The 21,538-nt window shown below is 35.4% G+C and overlaps 1 protein-coding gene across 2 annotated transcripts in view; it reads right to left on the bottom strand.

The window, feature by feature from the left end:
- The window catches only part of HPSE2 (heparanase 2 (inactive)), a 448,287-nt gene that overhangs the window by 391,758 nt on the left and 34,991 nt on the right, over positions 1–21,538 (bottom strand). For both annotated transcript variants that reach the window (XM_054690003.1, XM_054690004.1), the window contains exon 3: positions 10,036–10,197. In XM_054690003.1, the coding sequence (XP_054545978.1) occupies positions 10,036–10,197 (162 nt within the window). The remainder of the gene's footprint in view (positions 1–10,035; positions 10,198–21,538) is intronic.

Raw genomic sequence — 21,538 nt, 5'->3', positions numbered from 1 at the left:
GGAACCTATGAGAAACTGCTTCTCATAGCAAGGAAAAAAGGAAACTTAAGATGAAAATGAATTCAGAAGACCGCTCCCTGCATCATCTTTTACAGATGACTACAGAGAAAAGCAAGAAGGAATCACCACCTTTCCAGGTCTCCTCACATTAAAGACTCTGGCAAACAAAGATCATTCTGTGATTTATAAAGACAAAGCTTCCCTCAATGTGGGAGAGCTATCAATCAATGCTCTCAGGTCTAATTTTCAGAGAAGTAGAACATGAGAACTTTTTAAAAACATATTCTTTTGTGATTCTCTATATTGTCAATACAATGTTTTAAATGTGCAACAGGAACAGTTTTTTCAATTATACCCTCTTCTCCTATGTTACTTTTTTTCTGATCATATATTTACTGCAATGCAATTTTGTCCTCTGAATCTACTAATGAGAAACTGGGCTTGCCAATTCTTCACTCATGTGATGGTTGTTCATAAGAGGACTTACAAGCAATGGAGTATACACTTACACTGAAAACCCAAACATAAGGTTGGAGAAGAGGAGAGCTTCTTGGAGTCATGTGCCTTTTAATTTTATAACCTTGCATTTATGTATGACCACTGACTTTTACATACACATTTCATTATGTTGATAATAGTGTTAGATCATTCTAAATATGTAAAATACCATCTAATTTCTGCTCTGCTCAGCCTTCAAACTTTGTTTTAGGGTTACTGGAAAGAATTTTAATATCAATTAATGTTCATCTAATTAGTATCATGCCTTCAAAGAACTCAAAATGCTTGGCAAAAAAGTTATAAATTATAATTATAAATGATTAAATTATGTATAATATACGTAATATTATAAGGTTATATTATAGCAATGTTATGTAATATAAATTGTTAAAAATTATAATGCTTCCCATATGACACATTTTGAGCCCTTTATTTTCCAGGGGACTGAGTGACTCTGTTATTTTTACTAATCCTTATACACATCCTAGGTAATTAAAAAGTCCAAGATTTATCATGAATTTATCCCTAAATTAAGAGAAGTGCTCAAATTTTTGACCAGTTTATCAGCTCACCAGCCCAGTCAGCTCTGGGCTTGGAACACCAAGCTCGACAGAGACATCTGCCAAGCTACAATCCCGGGGGGGGGGGGGGGGGGGGGGAGCACAGAGAGAGAGAGAGAAAAAAGAAATACAAAAAGGAGGGGCCTCCCTGGTGGCACAGCGGTTGAGCGCTGGGTTGCGAAGTTGCCCACAGCCTCTGCAGTGCCGGTTCGATCCCCGGCTGCTCCCCGGCCACCAGAGGAGGGTCCCACATGGCGCGCAGACCTCTCCTGCCGCCCGCTGCTCCCCTCAGCAGTATACTTTGGTCCCTCTGCCTGCTCTGTTCCCTGCCCTGGCTCTGGTGAATTCTCTCACCCTCCCACGATTCTGACTGTACCCAGTGCTTGTATGTGTAAATCAATCAATCAATAAATCTTTAAAAAAAAAAAGAAATACAAAAAGGAAAGACTACTAAACAATACACGAGCAAAAACTGTGTCAAGTGAGCTTTTAAAAAAGAAAGATTCCAGCATTGAAAAAGAAACTGAGCTACCCAAGAGTAATATTTGCATTTGAAAGCACAGTAAGATTAATCACAATGATAAATTTGAACGTTTATTACTGACTTACTATATGCCAGGGACTGGGCACTTATGCACATAACCTCATTTAACATTCAAACAATTTTCTGCAGTAGATATGATACAATCACCATTTTACACTTGAGGAAATTAAAGCTAAAGAAAGGTTTAAAATACTTGCCCAAGATAAGCGAGCTGGTAAATGCTGTTCTAGAGCCATTAAGACAGTCTGATTCCCAAACTCACAAGTTAAGCCAATACACTAGATGAAATCAAAAGTTGCCCAACCATTTGTACATCTCTACACCAAGTAACCACATTGATTCCCTCATTTATAAAGAAATGAAGAACATCTCTTACCAGTTATGAAGTATTTTTTACTCATTATCTGATGCAAATACAAAAACAGAACGTATTCCTCTAGTTTGACACAGACAATAATTCCCAAAAATGATTTTCTTAAAAAATGCATGTATTACTACCCACCTATTAATGAGTGGGTAATGGAGGCTTAAAACATACACTGATTGCACACCTAGATAGTCTCATGAGTGCCATAGCTACAGCAGTCCCAGCCCACACCTGCCAACCTCACCATGGCCTCAGTGGCAATCAGTTGTTTGACTGCTAAGCGATAATGCAGATAGAAGTGCCCTGGCAGAGATAAGGAACCAGAGGCAGAATCACTAAATGGAAAAAACAAAAAAAAGCACAAGTGCTCTGCTGCCAGAAGCCACATTGATGAGACATGGCAGAGAGAATGGGTGAACAGGACTCAGGTCACCTAGGACTCAGGCAGGACTGGACACAGCACTGTGAGTAGCACAACAGGGAGAAGCAACACCACTGTAAAGTCAGCTCTGGACTTGGAACACCAAGACAACTGCCAAACTACAATCCTGTGGGGGTGGGGGTGAGCACAGAGAGAGAGAGAAAAAAGAAATACAAAAAGGAAAGACTACTAAACAATACATGAGCAAAAACAAGTTTGAAAAGTCCTTGTTTTTGCAATAAACTTGAAAAGAAATTATTATCCCTAATTAAAAGATCTGATAATTTGATAAATAACTGAACAATAATCCAATTAGAAAGAGGGGGAAGATATGGACAATTCACATAAGAAATAAAAATGAGAAAGAGTGTAAAAAGATTAACCTCACTAGAAGTCAATGAAATGTAATTAAAGACAACAATAATCAGCATTAGCAAAAGAAAATAAATGTGTTCTCTTGTTGGTGTAAATATAAATTGGCATCATCTTTCTGAAAGTTCGTTTACTAGATGCATCGAAATTTTAAATGTGGGGCCTCCCTGGTGGTCACAAGGGATTAAGTCTCAGCATTATGAAGCTATCTGCAGCCACTGCAGCACCAATTGGATCCCTGGCCAAGGAGGTGACCCACATGGCGCAGGAGACCTCTCCTGTCTCTCCCACTGATCCCCTCAGCAGTGTATTTTAGTAGTACTATCTGCCTGTTCTTCTCCCCACTCTGTCTCTGCTCTGCACCTCGCTTTTGTATACATAAATAAATAAATCTTTAAAAAAAAAATTTGAATGTGCATTCCTTTAACATAGCACTCACATTTTCATGAACTGTACAAAGACATACATACAATGAGATCATCAGATTGTTTATAATACCTAAAAAAATTAGAGACAACCGTGACGTCTGTCAATAGAAGTTCTGTTCAATAATTACAATATACACATATGATGCAATTCCAATGTGATCATTAAGAAGAAAATGAACTCATTTTCTTATATATTGAAAGATATCCACAAAATTTATTGTTAACTACTATTATATTATATGATAAGAAGCATGTATTAAATTATGTGGTTCACATAAAATTATGAGAAAATAGTTATGATCACTATTTTTCAACATTGTTTTGGAGGTTTTTAGAAATTAAAATAATTGATACAATTAAAAAGGAACAAATCTAGCTTTGTCTTTGATAGAATTGTTTCTTAAATCCAAGAAGTTCTACTAATTATTAGAATTAATACAAAATATGGTAAAAGGAATGAATACAAACTAAATATTTTTAAGTCAACAGCTTCTTTCTATATTATAAGAAGTAGTAGAGAGAAATTCACTCTCAATATCAGTAAAAATATAAAATATTTAAAAATAAATTCAAAAGGAAAGGTACTGGGAAAATTATAAATTATCAAATGACATAAAATCAGAACTGAACAAGTGAAAAGAAGTACTTGTTCTTATGTGGAAGACTTCATATCAGAAAAATAATAATCTTTCCCAAATTAGGGTATAAACTTAATGTAATTTCAATCAGAATTCAGTAATGAATTTTCTTGGACTAGAAAAAAAAAGAAAACCAAGGAAGTGATCAATAAGTTTTACCAGATATCAAAACAGTATTCCATTTGCACAAGAAAAAAGAATAGAAAAATGACAGAAAACAGAGTTCAGAAATAGGTTCAAATACATATGAAGTATTAAATATACTTATGATGTTTGATATGATGTTTCAATTTAGTGGCAAAAGAATGTTTTGTTTTAAAAACAGTGTTTGCAAACTGGCTAGCTACTTGGAAGAAAACAATGTCGTATACTTACATCACACTATATATAAACATAAATTCCAGTCATAGTAAAGATTAAAGCTCTAAATTAAAAGCAGAGTTGAAAAACAAATGCTATCCAGGGAGGAAAATAGCTTGCAATATATATGACAAAGGACTAACATTCCTAATTCACAAAGTGCACTAACAAACTGATAAGAAACAGATCAACATCCAATTTTTTAAAAAGACAAAGAATGTGAATAGCTAATTCACAAAACAAAAAATGCAAATCACCCACAAATATGTGAAAATATACTTACCCTAGCTGTAGCCAGAAAATTATAACAATGAGATAATATTTTTCACCTGTTGGACTGAAAAAGATTAAAAGGAACACGACTACCCAGTGCTAATGAGAATGCTAGAAAATAATCGATCTCATACACTGCTAGTGAGAATGGAAATTGTTACAGTCTCTCTGAAAATAATCTGGCAAGATGCATTAAAATTTTAAATGCAAACCATAAAAGAAAAGATTCATAAATTGGACCATCAAAATTTAATTTGGGTTCTTAGAACAAAACTGGTAAGAAAATAAAAAGACAAGTCACAGAAGGAAAACATATTTGTAAATCATCTATCTGATAAAGAACATGGAGCCCAAAACATACACAGAACTCTCAAAAGTCAATAGTGAGAAAGCAAAACTCAACAATTCTTTTAAAAAACAGACAAAAGACATGAACAGACACTATGCTAAAGACAACATATAGATGGTAAATAAACACATAAAAAATGCTCAATATCATTAATCATAAGGTAAGTAGGGTCACAAGATATAACTATACATTAACTAGAATAGCTAAAATTTTAAAGACAGACAATATCAATTATTGGCAAAGATGTGGAGAACTAGAAAACTAGAACTGTCAAGTTAATACAAGTTAATACAGCCATATTGGGAAACAGTCTGACAGCTTCTTTAAAAGTTAAACAGATATATACCATGGAATATTACTCAGCATTCAAAAAAGATAAACACATGCAATTTGCAGCAACATGGATGGAGCTGGAAGGGATCATGCTCAGCGAAATAAGCCAGAAAGAAAAAGAAAAATACCGGATGGTCTCACTCATAGCAGGAATCTAGAAAACTTAAATAAGGGACCAGGAAAATGAATAACTATAAGAAAGTGAAAATCAAAATCAACAAAAATCTATGAACCAGAGACCCTTTTGGGGGGGGGGTGGAGGGAGGGGAGGGATTGGGGTCAAAATGGGGGGTTGAAATTGTATGGGGAATATAAAAATAAAATTAATTATAAAAAAAATAAAATAAAATAAAATAAATAAATAAATAAAGTTAAACAGATATCATAAAATCAACCCCACTCCTAGGTAACTACCTAAGAGAAACAAAAATGTATATCAAGACAACGATCTGAGAATAAATGTTTCCAGTGGCTTTACTTGTAATCATCGAAAGTTAGAAACAAATCAAATATCCACCAACAAATGAATAAATAAATTAGGATATTGATAACATGAAATATTACTCCACAATGAAAAGGAATGAAATTCTGATATATGCAACAAGATGAGTGAATCTCAAATATGCTAAGTAAAAGAATATAACTATTTTGTTATTCCATTTATATGAATAGGAACAGAGATCAGAGCCCACCCAGTTAAGGACTAGAGGTGGGGAGAGGGAACTGATTGCAAAGGGAGACAAGAAATTTTTAGGGTCACAGAAATCTACATCTTTATGGCAGTGGTTGTTATATGACTCATGTACTTATCAAATTTTATTTTTGCTACATGTAAAATGTATATCAATAAGAAAAATTTATAAAATTTTAGAATATATACCTTTTGGCCTAGATATCCCATTTTGAGAAATCTACCCTCCAGAAATGAATCTGTCACTATGCATGTAAATTAATGTACATTAATAGGGAAACAGTTAAGTAAAGCATGATACAGACAATACTACAGAATAAAAGGCAAATAATTAAATACACCTAGAAATAGTTCTTTGAGCATTAAGGTTTGTGGCAAATGAAGGATAAGTTCTTGTTCTACTGATTTGATCTCTTTTGCTCAATTAAAGTTAGATGAATGTTCAACTACAGGGAACCTTAGCCTTTTTTGCTCAATTCATTTGCCATAGTAACACAGTAAAGCTGACCACATGAATCCCAGTTCTGTTTGGAACTAAAGACCATAAAAAGAAGTACAAAACCAAAAGTGGCATCCAATATGACAAGAGTCCTCATAAAGGAATACTGGGAACATCTCGAGCAATTCATTCATTTCTATGGCTACCATTTAGGCTGACCATACCACTTCACAATGAAAATAAATTTTTAAAAATTTGACCTCATTTCACAATCATTCACTATGTTCTATATAATGCAGAATACATATTAGAGAAATATATTTATTGTCCTGCAGGAGTCTATATTTTCAACAAAATCCCAAACATAATTTTAAAAATTAAACAAAATCCCAGAAAGGCTTTTTCCCCTTAAGACTGACTCTTAACTTTTTTTTTTCACTCAGTTACAGTGCAAGGACACACAACAAATGTCCAGTGTCCACTTCAAAAGGAGAGAGGCTGAAGGAGCAAGGCAAAAGGAGGCAGGCAAATCAATGAATCTGAACTTATGAGAATTTTTAAAAGATGTTAGTATTATCCCTTTCAAAGTAGTCTTCAAGTGAATCATTCATTATGTACACAGATCACTGTCAACAAATTTATAGATATTATTACATTAAGAATCATGAGAGCACAAAGAAATGGAAGATGTGATCCCTCTTCTTTTTAAAAAAACTCCTACTCGACCCTCTCTTTAATTTGTTACTCCTTCAGTAACACAAATGACATTAACACTCTCAGAGACCCAAGAAGCTAAGAATAAGCAGACACGCACACATTATGAATCAGTGTGAAAAGTGTGACACACACTCTCCACCATTAAAACAGTTCTGTCACTGATGCTCTACTGGGATTACCCCATCACCTGCCCAGAATCTTAGTTTACTTCAAAACCTTCTAAGTTAGGGGAGGCTAACAGTACTTCCAATATTATGCCAATCACTCACATGAAAATATTAAGACAAGTGTAATTATATGCAAATTCACATTTCCAAAAATATGATGTAATGAGGAATGCTTCTCTAAGACATACTTATTAGAGAATTATTATTAGTTTCCATTAACCGGACTTTCAGTGAGGACTGTAGAGTTGTTTCCTTTTTTTAACTGATCAGAAGGCCCTTAAAGGAAGAAAATCATTTGCCTTCACTTGAGTGGTAGCTATGTAAGAGTGAGCATAGCTGAGAAGCAAACTCTGAAAGCGTGCTGCTCTGTGCTGACAGCCACATCAGCTCAGGACAGAACAGCTAAGAATGAAGGCTTGCGTTTGAGCTGGAACAACAATCACTTTTAATATGCTTTTATCCACCTGACATTTCAATCACTTTATTATTTTTTTTTCCAAACTGTGATTTTAGTGGTCCAATTTTAAAATAAAAAATAAACCACTGACAGACTAGGGAACAATTATGATATGCTGTTACTCATACACATGAAATTCTGTAAATAATTGGGGAGAGGGTTTGAGGGGAGAGCAAGTACGTGAAAAAGTCATCTCTCTCTGAGTTGTGGAGGCGCAGTTTCCTCATCCTATACCATATAAATTCTTACGTGGCGGATCTTTCAAACATTATGCCAGAGTTACACAAGTGCAACATCACCAAGCAGAAATCCTAGAGTAGGTGTTCTGGACATGTTGGTAAAGAAAGTCACTGCATTTGAGAGATCTCTGCCCCTTCAACCTCATCCTCCTTACCAATACACATTCATCACCAAAAAGGGAAATATTTACAAAAGTTAGTTTAGTTATGTTTAAATATTATGTTTAGCTGTCTGGAGACCATGTTCTCAAAATTTATACAAGAAATCAAGGATTAAACTTCATAACAATTAGAAAACCACACTGTGTAAAATCAAAGACTTAGTTAAAGAACGTTAAATAGTTTGACCATTGGTGCTAAATTGAAATGACTCCATGTCTTCCCAACACCTGGAAACAAAACCTTTTGAACTTTCATGTAAACAAACCGGGGCACACCAAATGCTCTACGGCAAGGTACCACCTCTGCACAGGCATTTGGGTGAAAAATGTGGAAAATGCCTGAGGACTCTTTGAAGCAGCTTGGGAGAAGTGAGAGCAGGAAAGAGGCTCTTCTCCAGGGTAAGTTTGTTTAGTGGAAAGTAAGCAAGTTGTCAGGGTAAAAGTTGACAATGTTGATTCCAACAGTTTGAACTGCGAATAAACATCCAAAGGGATTATGTTACTGAGAATTAGAAAAAATTCCATTGAACTCAATAGAACACTTGTGTTTTCAAAGATAATATGCCTTCAAGCCACACTCTGGATGCACAGTTTAGGGTTAGAATTACCTTCAGCCCTTTCGATGCCACAATGAAGGACATGGGATCTGACCTCCTTAATATGCACCTTAAATATTAGAATAAGAATTGGGAGAGGGAAGAATGGCATAGAAACATTTCTAATAATTGAATTGGAAAATAATAAATACATATATCTTTGTACATTTGAGTAGACTGAAGAAATTTGGAGGGAAAAATCTATGTTCTTTCCAACCATCTAAACCTAATCACAATTTCACTAACCAATTTAGGGAAATACATGCATTGGCCATAAATCACTTTTAAGTTTTCCCTCCTTAATGACCTATCAAAGAATAAGAAACAGTCCTAAACTTATGAAATCCATAATCCTCTTCTCTGCTCACCAAAGCCACATTTAACTCTGGCTTTCATCTCATGTTGCTGGGTTTTCCACCAGGTACAAGATGAAAAGTTGAAAGTCTTATGCTTTTTCAAAAGCAAAACAATTTGGTTGCCACTCAGAAATTCCTGGTGAAAAGCCAGGAAGCCCATTAAAAAAGTTAAAATTTCCTAACTTGGAATTTATAAAAATAACTGTGAGATGTTCATAGCCTGTCAGATAGTCCATCTTTTAATTTTTGAATGCTCATAAACATGGGAAAACACACACTTTTCATTTACTAAAGTTTATTTGGATCAATATAATGCAGATCTTGCAAGCTCCAACAAAAGGGAGGTAACTTGATGTTCTTAGTTCTTCTCAAGTCCGCCATGATCCTGACATTAGAATCTGCTTTAGAATCTTTCCCAATGCTTGATAAAAGCATGCTTCTCACATGCCCTTTACCAGCAGTTTGCAGGAAGCCCTGCAAAAAATCGTTTCTCCCTGGATCTCTGACACATATTCACTTCCCTCCTAGAACAAGGATACTAGGGAGGATGGATCAAGTCTCATAGCCTTTTTGCTCTTAAAAAGAAAAGCAAATTCCCCAGATACTTTCAAACTCCACCAGGAATAGTCATTGTCAGCTCTGCCTGTGGATCATTATCTCTTTTACATTTCATCTTTATATTCACTGGGTTCATAGAAAGGGCATACACAGAAAGGGGAAAATCGCTGCTTCTTAGACACCAAATTTAGTAATTCTCTCAAATCTACTGGCACATATCTAAAAAGTCATATTTTTATAAGATGTCACTAAATTTTCACTGGTTCAGTCTTTTGAGAACATACAAGCTGAATTGCCCATAACCTTAAGCCAACATACATCTGCAAACTACAAGAATTTTTTTTATAAGAAGACAAGGCCTTCACAATTAAAAAGGGATAGAGTGGGTAGAGACAGACAGATGTGGGTCATCTGGATCCCACTCTAGTGTCTCCCATGCATCAAGTTGCTAACTGATGGGGACCATCAATTCGTGGGGCGCTAAGATTTCAGGCGACTCAAATTGCCTTACCTGTTAATATGAGATTACTGTAAGTATTGGAGAACTGCTCCTTTAGAAGAACCAGATGCATCTGAGCTGCCTTTTCCCGCTGGAGTTCCAGCATGACATCAGGGTGCTGGGCAATCTTGCAGCCCTTCTGTTTATCCAAGGCAACATCACTTCGAACAATGTCTACAAAAGAAAGGGGGCAGGCATCAAACAAAACAAAACAAAAAGCCATACACACATTAAAGTCTTGTTTCATTCAAAATGACAAAATTTATAAACTATCAACACTTTCATCAGAATGAAGAGATTCAGAAATAATAAACCTGAAGGGTCTCCTGCTTCATGCCACATCCTGTTAAGTCCTCTGGTAATTTCCAGATACTTCGTAGATTTCTGTTTCTCTGATCTTACTTAAGATTCTCACTCCTCCATTCCTATTCTCAGCTTACTTCCAGGACTTACATGCCTCCTGGGACCATCTCTTAGCAACTTTTACCATGCTCCACAGGGAAAAAATAATACAACTGAATGCTAATGACTATGATGGTCATTTCCTCTACCTCTGGCTATAGAAGGAGTTGATAGCTCCAGTATGTAATTATATTCAGAATACTTGGCCTATTCTCAAATTTACTGCCCAGGAAGCCCATTCAGTTCAAATTCAGGCTGCTATTGTGCAGGCTAGCTGCTAGAGACTTATCCTGCCATTTTTCATGTGTTTCTAAGTGCAATACTGACTCAGCAATCACTCTTTTAATCTAGAAATATTTTGTGGGTCACTGAAGAAAGCAAGACCAAGGCTAAGTCTTTGCCGACCTGCCTCTTTTCCAACCATTTTCACATTAGTGAAAGGCTGTTTTTTATACTTCAGTATGATTTTCACTCAGAGCCAAAGTATTCTCCAGAAAATAGCTTTCTCCAAAAGAAACATTTGTGTAGAATATGTTCCATTTATCAGGGAGGTTCAAATTTGCAAGAAACAAACAAATGCCCTGAAGTTACTAGTTTATTTTTATAATTTAAAATATAATTCTGGTAATCATAGGGAGGAAATATTATTATCAATAGTAATCTGCATAACAAATCTAGAATTTTTTTTACATAGCAAACTGAAAAACTTCAGGATAAAATGCTTAAAAATAACTGCTCTGTTGCTGTTGACATCAATGGCTTAGGAAGGGAAAACCAATGCCCAGGTTGATGATACTGATAGGAAAGATTTAGCTCTTTAAGCCATACATGATGCTAATTAACCTGAGAGAAAATAGGTCATATGGCATGAAGGGTAGAATACCATAGACAAATGATCATCAGAACCATCAGTAGAGGCCTAAAGGAAAGGTCCAGGTTTGCATAAATACAAAACTCATAACAATGACAGTTAGGATATGTGGTACACAAAAAAATTAGCCTGATGTGCAAATGATCTTTATTTATTTTTAGATAAAAACAGGGGCATTAGTTGGATATAACACAGTGTCTATGCCTAAACACATTTATACTGATTTCTAAAATGCGAGCAATAAAGTAAACTCATTTAACAAAAGTAATCTCATAGATTTTCTGAGGCTTAGATACAAAATTAAAATAAAATGAATTCACAGATATACTTTAGTTTTTAAAATCATGCAACAGAAAGCAAACGGAATGAAAATGTAATTTTTATCTATTTAAATTCCACTCTGCAGAACTTTTTATTACATTATATCACTGATTCCTTCCAACAATCCTCTGAAAATGTACAGCAGACAGTGTTGACTAGCTGACCCAAACCCTAAAAACAATTTCTTTTCCTTTTCCTTTTCCTTCTTCTACTACAGAGACTAAAAAGCTGAAATATAAAGTTTCCTAGCTTACCTTGAAGCAAAGGGTAACATGGCTCTGGCCAATGAACTTCTGAAAGTCCCTTAAGGGGACATTCCCTTGCCAAATTAAGACAAAGTCTCACTAACAGAAAATCAGTTTTTCCCTCAGCCTTTTAGTCCTTCCCATCCATTATGCCTGAAACACAGGCATGAAGCTAGGAGTTATGACAGCCATTTTGTGCAAATGAGTCCAAGAATCAAGAAGGCAAACAGAAAGATGGAAAGAATCTAAGTCCCCAATGCCTTTATTTTCACTGAAGTAGCATTGCATTATAATATGTTTCAGGTGCACATACTGAGAATCAGCATGTGTATATACTACATTAAGATCACCACTAAGAGGTCAACTCTGTTCTTCACCATACCATCATTCCCTTTGTCCTGATTTATCCACTTCTACACTAGGCAGTTCCAAATGGGAATATCAGGAGAGGAGAAAGAGGAAAAGCAGAAGATTATTTGAAAAAATAATGAAAAGACATCCCATATATGATGAAAATTATCAATCCACATATCCAAGAAGTACAACTCCAAGTAGAATCATTACAAAGATATCTATACCTAGACACATCATAGTGAAACTGCTAAAAGCTCAAGATAAAAATATTAAAACAGGGGGGAAAAAACTCATTTCATGGGGGACCAGAAATACAATTAGCAGTTTAATTCTAATTCAAAACAATGAAGCCCAGAACGCAGTGGAATGACACATCAAAGTGTCAAAACAAAAATATTCTGATAACCAAGACTTTTATATCCAGTAAAACTAGCATTTAAAAATGGAGGCACTAGAGAGTTGTGAAGATGGCATCAGAGGAGGCTTCCTGCTTTGTTCCCAGTACAATAATCTAAAGTGGTGCAGAACAACACTGCACCCCAAGGATTCCTGTAACTTGGGTCAACTCCTGGACAATAGAGACCAACACTGACCACAACTGAAGACACTGAGAAAATTCAAATCTATGCCAAAATGAAAGTGGGTGGAGAAAGGAACTGCAGCAGGGGTGGCAACTGCAGTACAAAGCAGTGCTGTCATGTCCAGCTAGTGATCCTTGGGAGAGGAGAGCTGATTATTGTGGAGGTGCACCCTTAACTGAGGGGACATAGACGTGGAAGTATTGGGGTTAGCCAGGCAGGCGGGGGCCCCCAGTGAAAAGGGCAGGATACAAAATGACCCACCTCTCCCACCACCTTGGGACCCATGAAGTGGTGCTGAAAGCCTGGCCAGCAGACTCCAAAGCCACAGGTCTGAAAACCTAGCAAGGAGGGCTATCAGCATTCCCACAAATACAAATCAGCTCCACACACCAGTTTCACCAGTGACTGCACCACTCCAGGCCCCTCCCCCACTCCTTAATCAGCAGTTGCAGATCAGTACTACCCAACGTAAAATGTCATAAAATATACTGAAATACAAAACCAGGAAAGGCTTAAAAAAATACCCACAGTGCCATCTACTGGAAAAGCATAAGTTCTACAACATTAGGACATGAAAAATTACAAAATGGGCAGATGGAAAAATACAACACGTGGCACATTAAGTCCTCAAGGGACTATTTCATCACAGAAAGAGAACCTATCTCCACGATCCAAAGACATGGATGATCTTTTCCTCCTCTCAGATACAGAGATCAAAATTGCCAAGATAAAGAAATGGAAGAAAACACAGAAAAGCTGATTATATGTATACAAGAAAACTCATCTTTTCATGTAGGAATTTCCAGTGGTTCCAATGCCATTTGTTGGAATGGCTTCCTTTCTCTGTTGAATTGCCTCTACACCTTTATCAAAAATTGGTTTGACAATATTTGTGTGGGTTTATCACTAAGCTCTCTAATTTGTTCCACTGACACATTTATCCTTTACCAGTATCACACCCTCTTGATCATATTATCTTGAAATAAGATAATGAGTAGTCCAGCTTTTTTTTCAAAATTGTTTTGACTATTCCAGTTTTGACTATACATAGAGAGAGACGGAGAGAGACAGAGACAGAGAGAGAGAGAGAGAGACCCTTGCACATACACAAACACACACATACATACATCTACAGAAAATTTTCCTGTAGTTTTGATTTGATTGGGATTGAACTGAATCCACAGATTACATATTAGGGTGAATTGATGATTACATATTAGGGTAAACACAGAGATCATGTATTTGATTTCTTTTACTGTTTTGTAGTTTTAAACATATTCTTTTTACATTTTGCTAGATTTATACCTATTTGATGCTATTCTAAACAGTAATTTTTGGAAATTTCAAATTCCAGTGTTCATTATAAGTACATATATAAAAATATGATTCACTTTGTATTTACGTTGTATCCTGAAGCTTTGGTAGATGCATTTACTAGTTCTCAGGAACTATTTTATAGATTCTTATGGATTTTCTAATGTAGGTTATCATGTTCTCTGCAAATAGAAACATTTTATGTTAATTTCCAATCTGTATGCCTTTTCTTTGTCCTGCCTTATTGCACTGGCTAGGACTTCAAGTATAATGTTGAATAGGAATAGTGAAAGTTAATATCCTAGCCTTCCTCTCAATCTTAGATGAATAATAATCAGTCTTAATCATTAGGAATAATGTTACTTTAGTATTTTCCTTTTAATCTCAGTTGTTTACATAACTATATAATTTTAGGAGTACAACTTCACATTTCTATATGTGCATATACTTACTCACCCTATATAATAGCTCCAGTACTATTATCCTATCCCTTTCCTTCCCTTCTCTGCTCCTCCATACCCCACATGTCCACTAGTAGTCAGTATATTTTTCAGAGTCTAAGAATTATTTTTGATGTGCTTTGCCAACTTCTTTTCTTTGGTTATTTATAGTCAACAGATGAGTGACCACCTGCTAACGTTTTTCACTTTGATTTACTTCACTTAGCATAATCACATACAGATAATCCCATTTGTCCCTCATCTGTTTTAACAACTGTGTAGGATACCATTGAGTAGATATTCCATAATTTCTTTATCCAGTCATCTGTCATTGGGCACTTAGTTTGGTTCTGTGACTTGGCTATTGTGAATAATGCTGCTGTGAACACAGGAGTGCATGGTGATTTCATATTCTTTGAATAAATACCAAGAAGTGGTACTATTGGATCTTACAGTAATTCCATTTTTTTTTTTTTAAGGAATCTTACCCTTTTCCATAGAGGCTACATCAGATTACATTCCCACCAACTTCACATGAGTGTTTCTTTTTCTCTTGCCAACATTTGTTTTTTCTGTTCTCTGGAAATAGGTCATTCTCACAGGGGTGAGATGATATCTCATTATGGTTTTGATTTACATTTCCTTTATAATAAGTGATCCTGAGCTTTTTTTTTATGTGTCCTTTTGCCATTTGGATGTCGTCTTTGAAGCAGTCTATTTAGGTCTCTTGCCCATTTTTTATTGCCTTTATTGTTCAGTTAAATGAGAACTTCATATATTTTTGGAATTAAACACTTGTCAGAAGTGTGGTGCATAATATCTTCTCCCAGTTGTAGGTTACCTTTTTGTTTTTGTGGTAGTTTCTTTTGAGTTGCAAAAGCTTTTTAGTTTGATGTAGTTCTATTTGCTTTTTTTTGTTTCCTTTGCTGTTGGAAATGTGTACCCAAACACACATTTATGGTTGATGTCCAGAAGTGTACCTTTTTAAGTATTTTATGGTTTCAGGTCTTATAGCCAAGTCTTTAATCCATTTTGAATTAGCTTTTGTATATGGAGTGAAGTAAGGATCTAGAATCTTTTTTTTTCCCTTTTTTTTTCTTCGCATATGGCTATCCAAGTTTCCCAGCACTAATATGTTAAAGAGGCTCTCCTTTGCCCATTGTAAGATCATGGCTCCTTTGTCCATTGTAAGTTGTTGGCTTCCTTTGTCAAAGATTAACTGTCCATATATGTGGAGGTTTGTTTTGGGTCTCTCTATGCTATTTCATTGGTCTTTATTTCAAACACCATCCTATTTTAATTAATACTGCTATGTAATATAGCCTGAATTCAGGAAGTATGATATTATACCTCCAATTTTTCTTTTCTCTCAGGATTTGATATTTGAGGGCTCTTCTGGTTCCATACAAATTTCACCATTGCTTGTTCTATTTCCTTGAAAAGTGTCATTGGGATTTTCACAAGTATTTCATTGAACCTGTAAATTACTTTAGGAAACATAGCCATTTTAATAATATTAATTCTTCTGATCCATGAATGGGGGTTATCTTTTCATTTCTTTCTATCTTCTTTTAACAATGCCTTATAGTTTTCAATGAAAAAGTCTTTCAACTCCTTTGTTAAGTTTACTCCCAGATATTTCATCATTTTCGGTATGATTGTAAATGGGATTGTTTTCTTAATTTCTCTTTCTTCTAATTCACTGCATATAGAAACACAACAAATTTTTGCATTTTGATTTTTGTCCTGCTGCTTTACTGTATTCAAATAGTATTTCTAGTAGTTTTTTGGCATAGTCTTTTGTATTATCAACATATATTATCATGTCATCTGCAAATAGCGACAACTTCACTTCTTTTTTAATTTGTGTTCTTTTAATGTCTTTTTATTGTATAATTGCTCTGGCTAATAATTCTAATACTATATTGAAATGTAATGGTGAAAGTTGACATCCTTGTCTTGTTTCTAATCTTACGAAAAATACTTTCAGTTTTTCATCATTGAGAATGACGTGGCCTGTGGATTTTTCACATAAGGCCTGTATTATATGATGAGGCAAGTTCCATATATTCCCATTTTATTGTGAGTTTTTATTATAAATGGGTCTTAAATCTTGTTGATTGCTTGCTCTTTCAATATCTAGTGAAATGATCTTGTGGCCTTTATCTTTTGTTGATATGGTAAATGACATTGATTAGGTAGTATATGTTCAACCAGCTTTATATCCCTGGGATGAATCCTGCTTGGTTATGATGGATGATTTTACTATATTGCTGGATTTGATTTGCCAAGATTTTGTTGAGGATCTTTGCATCTATGTCATCAGAGATAGTGTCCTATAATTATTTTTGTGCAAAGATTGTTGGGCTTTGGCACAAAGATAATATTTACCTCACAAAAAATAGTGTTCAGAAGTTTTCCCCTTTTAAAACTTTTCTGAAGAATTTGGAAAGTATAAGTATTATATTCTCTTTGAAGATTTGGTAGAATGCTCTAAAGTAGTGATCTGGTTCTAGGGATCACTAGGGTGATTTTCTTATGGAGAATTTTTTTATTGGCTCTTTCAATTTCTGTGCTCATGCTTGGTCTATTTAAACTGTGTCTTTCGGGGGCAGGGAAAGAAGGAATTGGGGTCAAAATAAGGGGGTTGCAATTGTATGGGGAATATAAAAAAAAATTAAAAAATAAATAAATAAAAATAAGATCTATCCTCCCAACAAAAAAAAATTAAAAATAAAAAAATAAACTGTGTCTTTCACTGTAGTTCAGTTTTGGAATACTGCATAACTCCTAAAATGTATCCCTTTTTTGGAGGGGAGCCCTGGTAGTGCAGGGGTTAAAGTCTCAGCACTATCAAACTATCGCCAGCCACTGCAGCATGAGTTCGATCCCAGGCCAGGGAGCTAACCCACATGATGCAGCAGACCTCTCCCATCTCGCCCGTTGCTCCCCTCAGCAGTGTATCTCAGTAGACCTGCCTGTTCTTCTCTCCATACTCTCTAGTGAATCGTCTCCCCACCCCCATACCTCTGGCCTACACCCCAGTTCTTCCATACATAAATAAATAAAAATAAATCTTCCCCCCAAAGGTGTCCCTTTTTTCTGATTGTCCAGTTTGTATAAAAACACTCATAGCAGCTAATTAAGATCCTTTGTAATTTTGTAGTATTTGTTGTAATTTCACCTTTCATTCTGATTCTTTCTCTCTCTTTCTCTCTCTCTCTCTCTCTCTCTCTCTCTCTCTCTCTCTCTCTCTCTCTCTCTCAGCTAATGATTTATCAATTTGGGTTATCCTTTTGAAAAACCAGTTCCTGGTTTCATTGATCTTTTGAACTGTCTTTTGTTTCTATTTCACTTATTTCTGCTCTAATTTTTACTATTTCCTTCCTTCCACTGATTTTTGGTTTCATTTGTTTTTCCTCTTATAATTCTTTCAGATGTCAAGTTACATTTTTGAGATTTTTCTTGTTTGTTGCTGTGGACCTACATGTACTTCCCTCTTAACAGTGTCTAAGTGCATCCAATAGGATCTGTTCAATTATCTCTTCATTTTCATTATCTTTAGATAATTTTTAATTTCTCCCTTAATTTCTTCATTGAGTTGGGAATTATTCAAAAACATTTTGTTTATTCTCCACAGGTTTGGGGTTTTGCGTTTCTTTTTGTGGTTAATTTCTAGCTTTATGACATTTCTTCATATAATTTATATTTTTATGTATTTTTAAGAACTATTTTGTGTCCCATCATGTGGTCTGTACTTGAGATAGATCCATGTGCACTTCAGAAAAATGTGTATTCATTCTGTACAGGGTAGAAAGTTTTGGAAATGTCTATTAAGTTCATCTAGATGAAAACTTAGTCTAAGGTCATTATTTCCTTAACTTTCTAATTGGATGACCTATCCCTTTGCTGTAAGAGTTGGGTAGATGTTCCCAGCTATTACTGTTTACTGTCAATGAGTTGTTTCAGTTCTATTATATAAAAGTTTTATGTAGGTGCACCTGTGTTTGGTGCATAAATATTGATAACAGCTATACCTCCTTGATGAACTGTTCTCTTGACTATTATATAGTGCCATTCTTTGCCCCTGATTTCCCTTATTTTGGATGAAAGTCTAAATTATCAGATATAAGAATAGTTCCTGCTTTTGTCTCTGTGTCATTGGCTTGAAGTAACTTGCTCCAGCCTTTCACTTTTAAGTTTGTTTGGCTTTCAGTTTTAAGTGAGTCTCTTGTATACAAAGTATAGATGGAGCATATTTTTTTAATCCAATTCTCATTCTGTGCCTTCTAGTTGGTTATTTCAGGCCACTCACATTTTGGGTGATTATTGACACAGAAGGCCAACTTACTGTCAATCTATCTTTTGTATTTTGGTTGTTTTATCTTTCTATTTTTCTTTTTTTCCATTTGTTTCTCTCTTTTTTCATTTGGATGACTTCCCCTAGGGTTCTCTCAGTTTCTTCATTTCTTCCTCTATGTGTCTCTCTAAAATTTTGCTTTGTGATTACCATAAGGTATAACTATATCTAAGATAGTCCTTTTTGTGCTAATTTTAACTCATCATCATTTGACTATACTCTGGTCAATGCTATTACAATAAAAAAATCAGTTCCTTTGTATTTGGTCTATAAGTCTCACATCTTCTGCCAGCATCCTTGAAATTGCTTGGCCATCCTGTTAGCTTGCAAGAAAGGTAAACTTCGGATCCTTCACAGTTCTTGACATTATTGTTTTAGTTAAAACATCCAATACAAATGTGTCCTATAAGCATCTCTGACTTCTTCCTGATTTTAAGGGGAAATGAGCCTAGTATTTCATCATTAAGCACAAAATTGATATAGATTCTTGGTGGATACTCTTCTTTCTGGGTTATGGGGAGTGGATTAAAAAAAAGCCTAACCAAAAATATATATATATTCCTAACCCATTTTATTTGGGAAATGTTGATTTGGTGGATTGATATGTGAGTTGATACAACTTTCAAAAGTGGCTCTCCTTAGAATCAAAATCAGAGAAGAATCCCTAAGAGAAGTTACTGGAATTTCAGTAAGGCAGTTCTTCTTTATGTCCTGCCCTTCAGGATGTCTGACATTCTTAGCCTCAACCAACCTGACTCCTGTAGCACCTCAAGTCCCAATGATTGAAACTCCTTTTTTTTTTTCAAATGTTCTCTAGAACAGGTATTGGCAGATTTTTTTTTTTTTTGTGGGACCCTCGCGGGTGGCCAGGGATCGAATTGGCACTGCAGAGGCTGCGGGCAGCTTCACAACCCAGAGCTCAACCACTGCCTCACCAGGGGAGGCCCTTGGCAGATTTATTTTTAATAAAGAACCAGAAAGTAAATTTTTAGGTTTTATGGGCCATATAGCTTCTGTTGCATCTACTCAACTCTGCTGTAATGCAAAAGCATCACATAAGTGAAAGGCTATGGCTGTGTTCCAATAAAACTTTTACAAAAACTGGTAAGGGCAAGATTTGGTCTGCAAGCTGTATTTTGCTTACTCCTGCTCTAGAGGGACGTGTAGAGAGTAGAATACCCTCAAATTTTCACAGATAAGGAAACTGTGACAGGGGTGAAGTGATTTGCCCAAGATTACAGCATTTTGTACCAAGCAAAAATCAGAACACAGCTCCCCTGATGGTGCTCTTTCCACTGCATCACCCAGCAGAATGACACCTAACAGAATCAGTGAGTACTTTGATCTATTTTTACTAAATGTATGGAAGCCTATATGGATAGTTGGCAGATGCCCACGAGTATTCAAGTCTCTGCTCCTTTTCTCTCCTCTGTGAGCTATAGTATTTCTCCACTTTTGCATCATTCTCAGATAAAGATACTATTGTTCCACCATAAAAGTATTCATGAAACATGCAATATAATTGGGCTGGTGGCTGAACCTAGTAGCAGAACCTATTCTCATAATAATTCAACACAAATCATTCATCTGCTAAATATTTCTTAGGCCATCCTCACAGCATTGACCATAGTCCTGGCTTTTCATCAGTATACCATACATAGCAAATCAACTTGGAGTCTATTGTCAAGTGAACATTCATCAAAACTAGATCTAAAAATAATTGACACAAAGCATTAGGTGTATCACACATACTTCTTTTTTTCATCTGTAATTGCTGAGATTTCATCCACAAAAAATATTGTTTGATTTTATTGATTCTTCACAGAAGTGCTAAATAAGTTATCTCATGAAAGGAATGTATAAGCACATATATCTGTTAGGGGTGGTACAGAGCTTAAAGTAAAGCATGAGTTCTTAGAAGAGGACTGGGTTCAGATAAGAACAAGTCTTGGTCAAAACCAAGATATTTGCTGGTTACTTCTGTATTTATGGTGCCATTTTTAGTCACATTTGGGGGCATTAAGACATTGGAGAGAAGAACGGACTATGTAAACTAAAGTTCTTCCAACTCTTAGATGTAGTTAGTCTGAATTCAGAAAAAAAAAAGGAGGGATTTTGATTTTTTTCTTTATTATAATTAGTCTTTTTCCTGGTCCCTTATTTAGGTTTTCTAGATTCCTGCTATGAGTGAGACCATCCAGTATTTTTCTTTTTCTTTCTGGCTTATTTCGTTGAGCATGATTCCTTCCAGCCCCATCCATGTTGCTGCAAATTGCATGAGTTTATCTTTTTTTAATTTCTGAGGAATATTCCATTGTGTATATAGACCACATCTTCTTGATCCAGTCATCTATTTTTGGGCTTTTGGGTTGTTTCCACAGAAAAAAATCAAAATCAACAAGCAACTATGAACCAGGGACACACTATGGGGTGGGGGGGAGGAGAGGAGGGATTACGGTCAAAATGAGGGGGGTGGGAATTGTATGGGGAATATAACCAAAATGAAAATGCATACATTGTGCAAAAGTGAAAAATGATGTAAGAATTATATAAAATAAAATATATATTTAAAAAATGGGAGGGAGCATTATAGCCTAGAGAAACTCTTCCTTAGAATATGAACTCAT

The sequence above is a fragment of the Talpa occidentalis genome, unplaced genomic scaffold (genome assembly GCF_014898055.3).
Source record: "Talpa occidentalis isolate TD23 unplaced genomic scaffold, MPIMG_talOcc4v2.1 talOcc4.8, whole genome shotgun sequence".
Lineage (NCBI taxonomy): Eukaryota > Metazoa > Chordata > Mammalia > Eulipotyphla > Talpidae > Talpa > Talpa occidentalis.
The sequence above is the reverse complement of the archived record's forward strand: the minus strand, read 5'-3'. Positions and strand labels throughout refer to the sequence as shown.